Here is a 12,869-nt window from a genome sequence, read left to right on the forward strand (position 1 = left end):
GTCATTCCTATATTGAAACCATCGAAGCAGCCAACAAATTACGCCTCCTTCAGACCCATATCTCTGCTTAGCTGCGTAGGGAAGCTATTCGAAAAAATGATCTACAAACGACTAAATTGGTTCCTGGAAACTGCAAAAGTTTACCCGGAGGAAATGAATGGCTTCCGGCAAAATAGATCCGCAATTGATAATGTCATTGCCTTGGTCTCATCAATTGAAGAATTGGTCTCTGGCAACATACCTACTGCATTATTTTTAGACATTAAGGCAGCATATGATTCGGTCTATCATACAGCAATACTTGACGCTTTGGAAACCCTTGGTCTTGGAGGACGGCTCTACGCATGGATTGCAGACTATCTTCAAGGACGCCAACTTTTCATGTGTACCCCGGATGGCCCCACGGCGCTTTATGCCGTCGAGAAGGGAGTGCCACAAGGAGCTGTGTTAAGCCCGGTATTATTTAATTTAGTCCTCATCCATCTGAAAAGAAACCTGCCCACTGGCGTCAAAATCACACTGTATGCGGACGCCATCTGCATTTGGAGTGCGGCGCGTTCCCGCAGTACCCCCCAGCAACGCCTCCAGAGAGCGCTAGCAAATATATCGGCCTACCTAAATCCAAGGGGTCTGAAATTGTCCCCCGACAAAAGCGTTGCCATGGCTTTCACGCGGAGGTGTATGGAAAAGTACCCACTAGTGTTGGGTGGTCGCGCCCTTCCATACGTCAAGACGCAAAGGTTTCTTGGAGGAACCTCACATGGTCGCCCCAAGTGAAGAAACTGAGTGAGAAGATTTCCTCGGCGTCCCACGTATTCCGATTTCTAGCCGGATCACAGTGGGGCAGCACCTGTCGATCAATGGTGCTCCTCCATAAGGCCTACGTCGATGGAACACTCCGATATTACCTCCCGATCCTGCACAAAATATCTCCCACAAGCAAGAGAAAACTTGAGGCAGCACGAAACAACTGCATTCGCGTATGTCTTGGCCTTCCGCAGGGGTCGTCCCGCTCAGGGACTGTAGCAGAAGCTGGATGCCTGCCTCTGGAAGTGCTATGTTCGCAGGAGACACTTCGGATACGCCTCCGCCACGTCATTCATACAAAGACTCACTTTTTAAAGGATATTTCCAGAACCCGTGCTACATCTAGCTTTGGGCAGGCCGTCGGAAGCATATCTATTTCGATTCCTGCTCAGGCGTCACAAATTATGCCGCGAAACATTTCACCATGGACACTGTCCCCACTGGAAATCGTGCCATACATACCTGGAATCAGTGCGAAAAAGAAAATGCCTCAAGCAGCGACTTATCAGATAGCTTTAGAATATATGCACAAAGAATACGCAGCCGCAACGCACATTTTCACAGATGGCTCTACAACTCCCCATCGTTCATCATGCGGACTTTTTGTTCCCTCTACAGGACAACGATTCTCGTTTCGTCTTGAGCGAGCGACATCATCTACTTCAGCGGAGCTCTATGGCATTAAGGAGGCCCTTGTGTATATACTTCGACAGCAGCCGACAAAGACATGGGTGATATTCACAGACTCAAAAGCAGCCCTACAAAGTATATGGAACAGGCACAAGCGTTGCAATAATCAACCAGGAGCATTTGACATTGCTTATCTTCACCACAGGGCTAAGATTGCTGGGCATTGCATAAAGTTCCAGTGGATACCTGGCCATGGCCGGCATTTCGGGAAATGAAAGAGCGGACGAAGCTGCCAAAAATGGACTCCAATACCGCAAGTTCAGAAGAACATATTTTACAAAAGCCGACGCTTCAACCATGGCAAAAAAATATGCCTATCAAGAAAAAAACCGCATCTTGAATCTGCCGCTTCACCAAGATAACTTCCTACGTTACATTGACCCAGAAATGAGACCGAAAATTCCACGACCACTTCCTCGACACTTAGAGACATTGTACCATCGTCTTCGACTGAACGTGGCATATACGAACAATTATGTGTACCGCATAGGACTTACCACTAACCCATACTGTGATAACTGTCGCAACTTGGAGACAATTGAGCACATATTACTAGAATGCCCCGTGTACCGCGACGAGAGACAATTTTTTTAGCACCAAATGGACATGATTCGCCACGAACCGTTAACATTACCGAGCATCTTAGGTCCAATGCCCGGCCCTTCAAAACAGTGACGGGTTTTGGATTTATTGTTCAAATACCTGACAGAAATTGGTCAAATAGGAAAACTTTAAAAATTGCATCCTTCCCATACAAAAGCCTAAATTAACCCGCCATGTCACGTGTAAAAATTAGTATCAGGTCCACTCGGACATTTCATATTTATTTTTATCCTTTTTTTTTCTCCCACTCTTTTCTGGAATCTTTTAATCCCATTCCCCATCCCTATACAGAGTAGAATGCCAGCGGTTATATACGCGCCGGCAAAATTCTCTGTTCTAATAAAGAGCCCTCTCTCTCTCTCTCTCTCTCTCTCTCTCTCTCTATCAAGGCTGTTCTACACTGAGGCACATGTAAGGTAGTTTGGCCGTAATTTGTAGTTACTGTGGACAATAAAAAGACGGCTCAAAGCGCTATCGACCGCCCGAAGCTAAGGGCAAGACGAGAATTCTGTTAAGGTTAGTCTTCGATGAACAGTGAGATGCACGAGCAAGACGACATTGCACGTTGTCAAATCGGGAGCGCCGAGGGTGTTCGGAGTTCCAAATAAATATAAAAATATATAAAATATATCATAAAATATCTAAATAAAAAATACGCGAAGAGCTTTAAGTGAATTTTGTATGTGCAACCCCAGATCACTGTGCAGCAATTAATGTGACAGATCAAATGCGTAGTAAAGGTGTTTAAGATATGTCGGGAATGAATTATTTTCGACATTTCGATAATGCAACCATAGGCAATTCAAAATGAAGCATTTACCACATGACAGTTGAATGCGTCAGCTGTCATGTCATAGTTAACAGCTGACAGGGCTCGACTACACTGTAAATCCCTCTTCACACAGCCTCACATGCATGACGCTTGCATTAGGTAGCTCGACTCTAAAAGAAGCTTTTAAAAGTGGTACCAACTACTGGAGGGTGCAAGAATGTTTCTCTGTCAAGCTTCCGCCTCAAAGATTGATTTAACACACACAAACAAGATATGAAGAGCAATCAAGCGTACACATATCGCTCAGAAGTGCTTCCCTGCCCCGCGCCCTACAGCATAGGCAGAGCGAGCAGGAAGTCTGAACAGAGCAGCCGTACGGGTCGAAGTCTGATAACGTATGCAAACTCGCACGTACTACACACAAAAAGAAGCCTTTCGAGTAGCTCTCAACGGTTTATCTCCGAGCACACACCTGTGCTCCAGAGCTCAGAGTCAAAAGGCAATGAAAAAGAAAAATATTTCCGTTCCACAAGATGGAACACGGGTTTAAAAACACCGCGTGGATGCTTGCCTCGGTGGCCCGCGAGACCAGCGAAAATTAGCCAGAAACTACGAGAGGATGATCGTCAAAGTTAAGCGATAATTCTCCGGTAAACTTGCTAAAGTGTGCTGCCACGGACGATCATTGGTTAGTTCAGATGGCCAATGCTAGGAGGCGTTTGGGTGCTGTGACGTCACGCTGCCTCCAGGATGTGCCCGTTAAGCACATCAAAACACTTGCAGTCGAGGACACATTGTGCACTGGTATCAAGATAGGCCGAAAAATTCAATTCTGGGCTCTCACGGGCCAAAAGAAAATCTCATTATGAGGCACTCCAAATTATTTTTTGATCACTCGGCATACTGTCACGCGTACCTAAATCGTAGTGGACCATAGTTTTCTGCATGTCATTCCCATCGAAATGCGGCTGCCGCGAGGAGCAGCCCACCAAGTGACACTTTATTACATCGCCTCGGCACCGGTCCGGCTTACTCTCCAGAACAGGGGTCATTGCAAAGGGTGGAAGGAGAGAAGCCAACGAAAGCATCGCAGGACCATATGCGACCGATTTTTACAGCGCTGTAAAAATATAGTGTCCCGCTGTCGAAATGATTGTGGTGGTATATCCACAGCGCTGCGAATAGCACGACTTGTTTGGACAGTCATGGAAGAACATTTTTAGCCAAAACGACAGCTTTCTTCGGCTACTTCGCCTACTTTGAACGGACGTCGGCCGATCTCGCACGATAAAAACTGGGAGGAGGGAACTTGGAGTCCCTGGGCACGTAATGACTGCGGTCTTGAGTGGACAACAACGGGCCATTGGGTGTCTGCCCGAATAGACGACTCGCTGCTGTCTGGCCTAGCAGACAAATCGGGTCACACTGATACCGAACAGGCAACTTCGGCGTTGTATGCGATTTTGGCATACGTGCTCATTCTTCGCCAATACCACCACAATGAATGTGCCAAGATACGAGGCAAGGGTGCTGTGAATACAATAAAATGGTGGGTCATGGTATCCTTTAGCATTACGGTTGGCAGCGAGATTACCACTTCGCTTGCTGATGCTGCGTGTCTGCTGATGTTCCCATAAGGTGTTGCGATTCACGGACAGCATGTGGATATGCAGGGGATTACAAAAAAAGCCATCGTTGAATTTTTTTTGGACATGAAGGGAGAAAAAAAGCCGGTGCTTTCGCCCATAAGATTTCCTAGAAAAAGACAGCTCATTCGTGCGACCTTGCAGAATGTGACCCCAATTTCCAGCGGAGTTGTTTCGGCTGTTTCGTGCATTTTCAATAAACGTTTTAGCTGCCTGAAATTATGGCAGATGATTTAAAACGATACCCCTGTATGACTGACGTATATAATGCCTCCCAGCACCTGTTAACGATATCTTTTTTTATAGAAGCTGCATATCCCACACTTATGTTGGCCAAAACATTTTCTCTAGTGCCACAATCAACATTTCAAACTTAAAGCACACGTCACCTGTAGTGTGTCCTCCATTTCCTGAAAATATAAAGTTTCTGCCATCTTTAGTTCTCTCAGGCAAGCGAGGAAACTTAAGCGTTTGATATGTAACGCATCCAATTGCCCTAAAACCCTCAGACACACTTCAAAACTTGTTTGCCCTAGATGACTCGCCGCATTGTCTCAACATAAACTTCGCTAGGTGTTAGGCTTTCAACAAACCCGCTTTCAACAAACTCTGTAAACTGACACAGAACGTTTTGGAGAGCTGTGTAGTCGCAGTAACAGCTTTGCTGTAAAAATATTGCAGGGAACTCCGGCACTAGTGTTTACGGAAGCTGAAAGCGCGGCGGTTCAACCAGCGTGTGAACTATGGTTAGGACATGGTTTTGCCTAAACTGCCGGATTCTCGCAGCTTTGAGACTTTGCAAGATGACCTTCAACAAAACATTGCTTTACTGATGCCAAAGTTCAGTTACTACGCATGCGCGACAAGTCGTATTACCGTCCTTGTTTAGACAAAAGCAGGATGGCTTTGAAATTCAGGCCAGCAACAGCAGACAAAGTATAGTAAACAAAAGACGAGGACATTGACGCCGCAATAATGAAGATCGGACAAATCTCTAATACGCATCATTCTCGCGGCAGTTGTTCATAGCGCCAGAGTTTCCCGTAGTGTCTGAGGAAATGCATTGCAGTTCCAGTTACTTTTCTTTGGGAAACCGCTGTTTCATGCATGAAGCACAATAAAGTAACCGGAACACCAATGCATTTCGACGGACACTGAAAATTAGTATCTCGAAACTGGCGCTGTCCAGAGAAATCGTTCGAAGTGGATACACCATGCATGCGAACTCAGGGGCTATGATTCGTAGAGTGAAATATGTGGCAAAATTAATCAAACGTTTCATTGGCTTAATTATGTTAATTATTCAAGTGAACATTGATTTCTCGATGAAGTAATGGCCGTCTCATCGAGTAATTTGGATCAAGGGTTAGAATTGTGCCGTCTGCCATAGGCAATCTTTAAAAAAAATGGTGCAGCTAAAAAAAACGTATATATTGTATGCATATCGAGAGGAAACAAGGCGCGTGCTATAGACAAGTAAATGCAGTGTTTTCGTGACGAAACGTCAAACAATCTTGTAGCGAAGTGCACACTGTCGATGCAGACGAGGAGCAGAAGGCTGGAAAACTCAAGCCATGTGTTAGGCACGTTTCCAAAGGTGCAGTAATACAGTCGAACCCGGTTGCAGCGAACAGGCCAGTCCGCTAACAAAGCTAGTTCAATATACTTGGTAACTACGCCATATTACATTAGGCATGCTAAAACTCGGCTATACCTTAAAATTTTGTTATGAGTTCGTTATACACTGTTACCTTCGGAGGCCCAGAAAAGTAAAGCAAGAGAGGAATCATTTTTCTAACTGCACTGGGAGTTCCATAAAATCTCGTACTAAGCGACAAAAACGTTGCATAATTTCTTTTTCTCTTCATTTTTGACCTGCGAAGCTAGAAGTACAATATAGTGCCCTACACTCCTAAAACGCAGCCCCCGTGAACAGTTGACAGCAACTAAATTGTAGGTAGGGGCACAGCTCTTTACGCTTGGGCTCATGTTACAACGACAGTCATGTATGATGTAGCCAATATGCCAGTTAAAGCATTGTTTGTTTTTTTCATTCAAAGGGAAAGGAGGAGAAATGAACTGCAAAGTACTGCCGGCGTAGAGTGCCGTGGTTGAAGGCGTGACCTGTACGAGAGCTTCTGGGACGATCATAAAGTGCCAGTTAAGTATTTCACGCGTCCCGTTGGTCGAAGGTATCGCGGAACTTTGCTGTTCCAACTGAAGCTCTTCCGTCAACGCACCGCGACTTCGTCGGCCAAAACGTACGAGGAGGCTTTATGGTCTGAACTCCAACAGTCGAACGGGCACTGCTTTCGTTTAAGTTACGTTATGCAAAAGCTACAAATTAGTTGATAAAATTTCAATAAATCGACTTGTTTTATAGTTGTTAGGTTGAGTCATGGGTAGAGTTTGGTGCATATTTCGGCAGTCGGTACAACTAAAACTGGGCAAATCGCAACGACAGACGGCGCAAGCAAACGACCTGGTGCAGGCGTTATATACGAGTACTCTTACCTATTTCAGGACAGTCTCGGAATGTACACCTACAGTTCATCTTCGCTTAGCTTTATCTCATAGCACGGAACTTCGTAGCACGGAACTGTTGCGTCATTTCCTCCGGACGCAACTGCGCACGAGCTTCGCGTATTCTTTTAAGACTGTCCGCAAACAAACAGTTGAGAGCACCGTCTCTCTCTCATATGTACCGTGAGTTTCACCTCGCACGTTTCCTCTAGGGTGTCTGACACTCCTAGGTTGAGAGTCGTCCCGGTTGATGCGCACGGTGGTAAACCTAGGGCGGTCTTGACACCTTTCCTGATGAGGATGTCTACCTTGTCTCTCTCTGCTTTAGTTGTCTTTAAGTACGGGATAGCGTAGGTGATTCGGCTGATGATGAAAGAGTGGACAAGCCTAAGTAGGTTCGGCTCCTCCATCCCCGCGTTTTTGTTTGCTATCCTCTTGAGAAGCCTGCAAGTCAAGCCCAGTTCGCCGCTGGAAGCCAAGTGATTCCGGACGACGTCTAGGGGGAAGGTAGACGGTGAAAGGGGGACCTCCGTCTGACCCCGATCACCCATACTCTCTGACGGGTGGAAATAAAGTGCTCTCTCTCTCTCTCTCTCTCTCTCTCAGATGTGCAATCGGTGTCTTTATGAAACGCATACACGCGAGCCCGTGAAGAGCAGCATCGTAGGCCACGCGTTGCGAGGCCGGTGCCGCGGTGAGAAGCGAAAACGGAAGGAGAGGAGGACACCGTTACCTATAGTCTGCTTGCAACCCGTGCCATTCTTTTTTTTACCCTAATCCTCGTGGCACGCCTGCAGACATACTACTATTTCATTTGAATTTGAAATGGACGGGTTCCATCTATCGCAGCTGCGGAAACTGAGTACGACAGCTAGCACGACTGTCTTGTCAGATTGCGCGTTTCTCCGCTCGCGTGCAGCGACGGTACAGGAAAGGAGGAAACGTGCGACCAGCGGTGCAGGCAGTAGAGGTGAAGTAGAGGTGCCACTCCCTCCTTTCTCGCATCTCGCCGCCCCCTGGCCGCGCGACTTTGTTTACGACCATTACAGATTACAGATTAACAGCTTGGGGCTTGGTTTTAAATGCTGGTGTTCGCAGCGCAAAACGTAGGGGTGACACGAGGCGAGAAGACGACACCACGAGCGCTTGCGGTGTCGCCTTCTCGTGTCCATTTACGTTTGGCGCCGCTAACACTATAGGGTGCCGACGACGAGGCTCTTTGCCACGTGCTCGCGTGCCCATGAAGATGGCATTCGTACTTCCCTAACCTATACGTGTCGTCGCGGTTCTGTTTACTTTGGTTGATAGCTTGTTCCCACAAAGGGCGTTCCCGACGATTAGCGGCGTCCAGTACAAGAACGGTGCGTTTTTTTTTCCGTATACGCCACAACCATGACGTTTATTAACCTTGGCAATATGGCTAAGTTGAGCCAGCTTTATCGACGGACCGCAGAGGCCAACAGAGCGCAGCCCTTTGCCCTCGCGACAAGATAGCGGGAGGACATTCCTCGCCGGTGTCACGAACACGCTCGGTTGCAACTTTCGTGTTTATCGCGGTTAACGCAGAAACCTTGCAGACCATTACGGCTGCCACAAGATAGGGGCGTGTCGCGCGAAACGTTGACGCTTAACGTGGAAAACTGTCCGGAAAGATTGTGGTAGACTGTCGCTCATACGCAGAATGGTTTAGACATTGCTCGCAAGACGTGTGAACCAGAAAAGCATGATGCGCATGAAAAGTGTACGTCAACCATAGTGAATTAAAAGGAAAAGAATATTGCGCGTCATGTTTTCAACTCGGAAAAAACAAGCGCATTCGACGAAACGCTTTGAGCTAATAAAGTTTTAAGCGAAATCAGTCGAAGGGTGGAGGAGAGAACTTTGAAACAACGAAATTTTGAGCACTGCCAAAGCTCAAGCAGAACGACCGTATCTTTTTTTTTTTTTTCGTAGGACGCGTCATAGCTACGAAGCTTAGAGCTAAACGCGTGAATTAATTTAACTGATTGCATTAACTCTGGAAAGTCCTTCATCGCATTTAAACAGGTGCCAGCATTTCCAATGCACCCGCTCCCAGTCCGCAAGCGTTACGGAGACGAAAAAACAAAAAGATCAGAAGGAGACCTGAAAACCGCCATGTGTCGTTACTTCTGAGGCAGAAGTTGCATACAGGCGATACCTAAATAAACATCAAGAGCCGCTTAACCGCATACCCAACTGCCTACGGTAAGCCGTCCTGATATTCGCGAAGTAGATTCCGAAGGTTGCCGTTTCTTCGGCAACACAATTTACCACGTTCTGCCACTCGTCGATACAGCGGGTTTCGTCAGGTCATGAAGCACTGAATGCTTTCTTGACAAAAAGAAAAAAACAATTGAACCGAGATTTCAGCCACGGCATTCCGCAACGACTGCGGTGCCCCATTCGGGCTACTTAAGTACGCTATCTTATCGCCGCCAAGAGTTTACGAGCACGCAGAAGAACATCGTTTTCATTCCGTTGTTCCGTGTGCTCAGGCAACGGCGGATTCTTCGAGCGAACAGAAGCTGAATGCACTTTGACTGCTACGACTGCAACGCTATATTATGTGTACCACTATCGGCAATGAATTCGACTGGCGGGAAATTGCGGTCACAGTGGTAGAAGTGCTACCAGTAGAGAAATTAAGGATCCTGCGCGAGTATAGAACAAGGTGATGCTGCAAGCGCAATGACGCATACAAGAGTCTACACCATTAGCACGTATTACTTTAATGAAATGACGTGTGCTTTAATTTTACGTGTTAGCATCGGTACACGTTCGTTCGATACACTCGATCATGGAGGCGGATTACGTCAGATAACTTTACTTTTTTCCTCTCCCCTAAAAGTGCGTGGAACAAGCACGCCACACATCGAATTAAATTTGCCAAACTTCGGTAAGGCACTCTATGCAGATTGTCTGGTTTGCAAACTTGGGAAGAAAGTTGCGAGGCCACCGCTCGAAGAACAAGTTATGCACGTGATTCCGGTGCAAGTATTTGTGGACCGCAAGGCGTTTACCCACGAGATTTAAGGCTGACTTTCCAATTCTCTGGGTACCCGTGTGTGTGCCGAGGTCATCTTTGAACGGCCGTCGAAAGCGTTAGCCGTTGAACTAGCACGTCCCCGTTCGCGCAGAAGTTCTGAAGCGTTACAGTTTAACAACGAATCATTCTACATTTCACAGCGGTAACACCGTTTCGCTCTGCACCTGGCCTTCCAAAGGTCAACAACGATAACGCTATGGAGAGCGCCAAGATTACATCTGTTGCACTGGCGTTATCGAGAAGGAAAAAAAGCGAAAGGAAAAGAGCGGAGGCTCACCAGCGTTGAGTTGTGCCGATGCGAGATGCGACAGCAGCAAAAGCAGGAACACGTCCTTTCGGGGTCCCGTGGACATCTTCGGCTCAACGGGAGTCGAGGGCTACGCAGACGGCGGGAAATACGAAACTAGGAGCCGTCCCTCAGTGGCTCGGGCGTCGAGACGAACGGCGGGTGAGAGGGTGCAAGCGCAGACGGCGCGGGGTCTCCTTTTGTCTTCGGCGCAGTCGAACACTTCCCCCTGCAAGCGGAGACGACGTCTCGCCGCCACTGCCTGCCAATCAGGAACGAACGGGCCCTTGTTAACGCAGTGGTAAACACCATACTCATCCTATCGAGCCCGGGTTACCGGTTTCGCAAAGAGACGCGGCTTTCTTTTCCTCCGCGCGGCGAGGTTAAAGACGACGGGACAGACGGCGCAGCGTTTTCCGGCACGCGCCCATCCCGTCTGCGGAAACGCCGCCGCGCAACTTTCCTTTACAGGGCGCGTATTCTTTCTAAACAGGATACGCGCGCCGTCAGCACAATGCATCGCGACTGCGTTGTAGAAGATGCATACGAGGAGTTTAGCGAACCTGAGAAGGAACGACGTGGAAGCGGCCGAAGACGATGCCGACGCCGCTCCGAGTCCACCGGGGCGCTGCGACGGCGTTGCTTCCTGGCTCGTGGGCGTGGCCCGGGCCACGGCAACTCTGCAGCACGAGGCTCGTTGCAAGTCACGGTCCGCGCCAACGCTCGGCGGTCTCTCGATTTCCCCAACGTTCGCCCGCTGCTTCTTGCTTCGATGCGATTTGGGGACCGTTCAACGGGACGTGCACGTGGGCGCCGACCAAAGCAGAGTCGGAGGAACGCCCGTTGTCGGCACTGAGTGACAACACGGCTAACAAGCAAATACGACGTTCTCGTGTCTACTGCAACGCCCCCAGACACGGCAGGTTGGCAGCCGAGAGCAGCACCGAGGACAGGATGGGAATAGTAGAGGACGCGGCACTCTCGTCTGCGCTAGGATGGGAAGGGAGAGAGACGTCTGGCCGGGCTATTACAACGATATAGACGACGACGGCCACGTTCCCAGCAATAAACACACGTGGGAAGGCGTGTGAGGCCCTTTCACGGTGTAGTGTGAAGGCGCCCTTTCGACGGACCGAGCCGCGTCTCTTCTTCGGCCGGCTTGCCCGCCGCACACAATGGGTGGATGTTCGATGCCGGCGAACCCGAGAGCGGTCCACCGCGTGCGACCGATGCAGAGCGAGCGTACTACTGACAGAAGATGCGAGACGGGCAAGGGGGGCGAACGAACGCTGCCGGTCGCCGATGGGGGCTCTGACACCGAATCCACTCGGTGGGATGAAGCGCGTGGGGCTTCTTTCTTTCCTCCCCCCCCCCCGCCTCTCCCTTTCGCTTCTTGCCGTTGTCTGCATAGGTGGCGCGCCGTACGCTGGCGCAAATCAGATTACGCGGCACCTATCCTTTATCGCGGACTTTGCTTGGCGACGACGTCCACGCACGCCTCCCCCTCTCCCTCTTTCGCTGCTCACCGTCGCGCCGCAGGTTGTTGCTTGTACGTCACTCCTTTATTTATTTCGTTCCATTGCTTTATCTTTATTTTTCTCTCTTTGGCTTCACTGGCTCTCTCGTATCGACGCGAATGAGTCGGCCCTTGCCTACAGGGCGGGTCGGACAGCGACGTACCTGCTCGCACGAAGAAGGCCGGAAGCCTTCCTCAGCTCACTTGCGGAAACCGAAAGCGAGTCTTGAGGCCAACGCCCGCTGAATGGACGGGGTACTCAAAACGAAGCTGTGGTGGCCTGTATGCCACCTGTAACTGTGGCTGTGCTGTTAAGGGCGAGTTCGACCGTCGACGGTTCGATTACAGGCCGCTGAGGCTGCAGTACAGTGGGAGACGAATGCAAAAACGCCCGCGTGTACGTCGACATCTCTGAAAAATAATGAATCCAATGCGCATAACTGATTGGTACTGCTCTACTGCGTCGTCGCTTGCAGTTCACATTTGGGACGGTCTCACCGAGTGCCCAAATCATGCCCAGCAGCGAGAGACAGGGTGTTAAACCGTAAAATTGTTAGGGTTCGGTCCGGGTTCAGGCTCCTGCGTATTTTCCTGTTCGGTTCAGCTTCAGCTTCGGAGAAAAAATATAATGGTTTGAATCGATTTGAACCGGTTCACACAGGATTCATAACGGATCGAAATTAAAGATAATTAAATGTACAAGGACCACGCAAAATCAGTACTCCCCTCCACCTCGAGAGAAGATGAAAACTTAGATAGTCCGCATTCTTTCACGTTCTGTGACTATCGAATGGCTGTTATAGTTATATCAGAAACAGTTGGTTCGGTAAAGTCGGCTGTTCACCGGATTTTGACTGAAACTTTTGAATTTAAAGAAGTTCCTGCCAACACGGTGACGAAACTGCTGATTCCTGAGAGAAAGCCGCACTGAAAAAATAAAAATTCATTGATTGGAAAAT

At 48.7% G+C, this 12,869-nt stretch overlaps 1 protein-coding gene across 8 annotated transcripts in view; it reads right to left on the minus strand.

The window, feature by feature from the left end:
* Positions 1-11,773, minus strand: part of LOC139061219 (uncharacterized) — a 51,378-nt gene extending 39,605 nt beyond the window's left edge. For 4 of the 8 annotated variants that reach the window (XM_070540890.1, XM_070540888.1, XM_070540886.1 and 1 more), the window contains exons 1-2: positions 10,958-11,773; positions 10,386-10,656 (exon numbers count right to left, since the gene is read on the minus strand). In XM_070540890.1, coding sequence (XP_070396991.1) covers positions 10,386-10,461 — 76 coding nt within the window. In that variant the 5' untranslated portion in view covers positions 10,462-10,656; positions 10,958-11,773. The remainder of the gene's footprint in view (positions 1-10,385; positions 10,657-10,957) is intronic. The other 4 variants (XM_070540892.1, XM_070540891.1, XM_070540889.1 and 1 more) reach the window with 1 other exon arrangement.
* Positions 11,774-12,869: the final 1,096 nt, after the last annotated feature.

This window comes from Dermacentor albipictus, chromosome 6 (genome assembly GCF_038994185.2).
Source record: "Dermacentor albipictus isolate Rhodes 1998 colony chromosome 6, USDA_Dalb.pri_finalv2, whole genome shotgun sequence".
NCBI classification, from domain to species: domain Eukaryota; kingdom Metazoa; phylum Arthropoda; class Arachnida; order Ixodida; family Ixodidae; genus Dermacentor; species Dermacentor albipictus.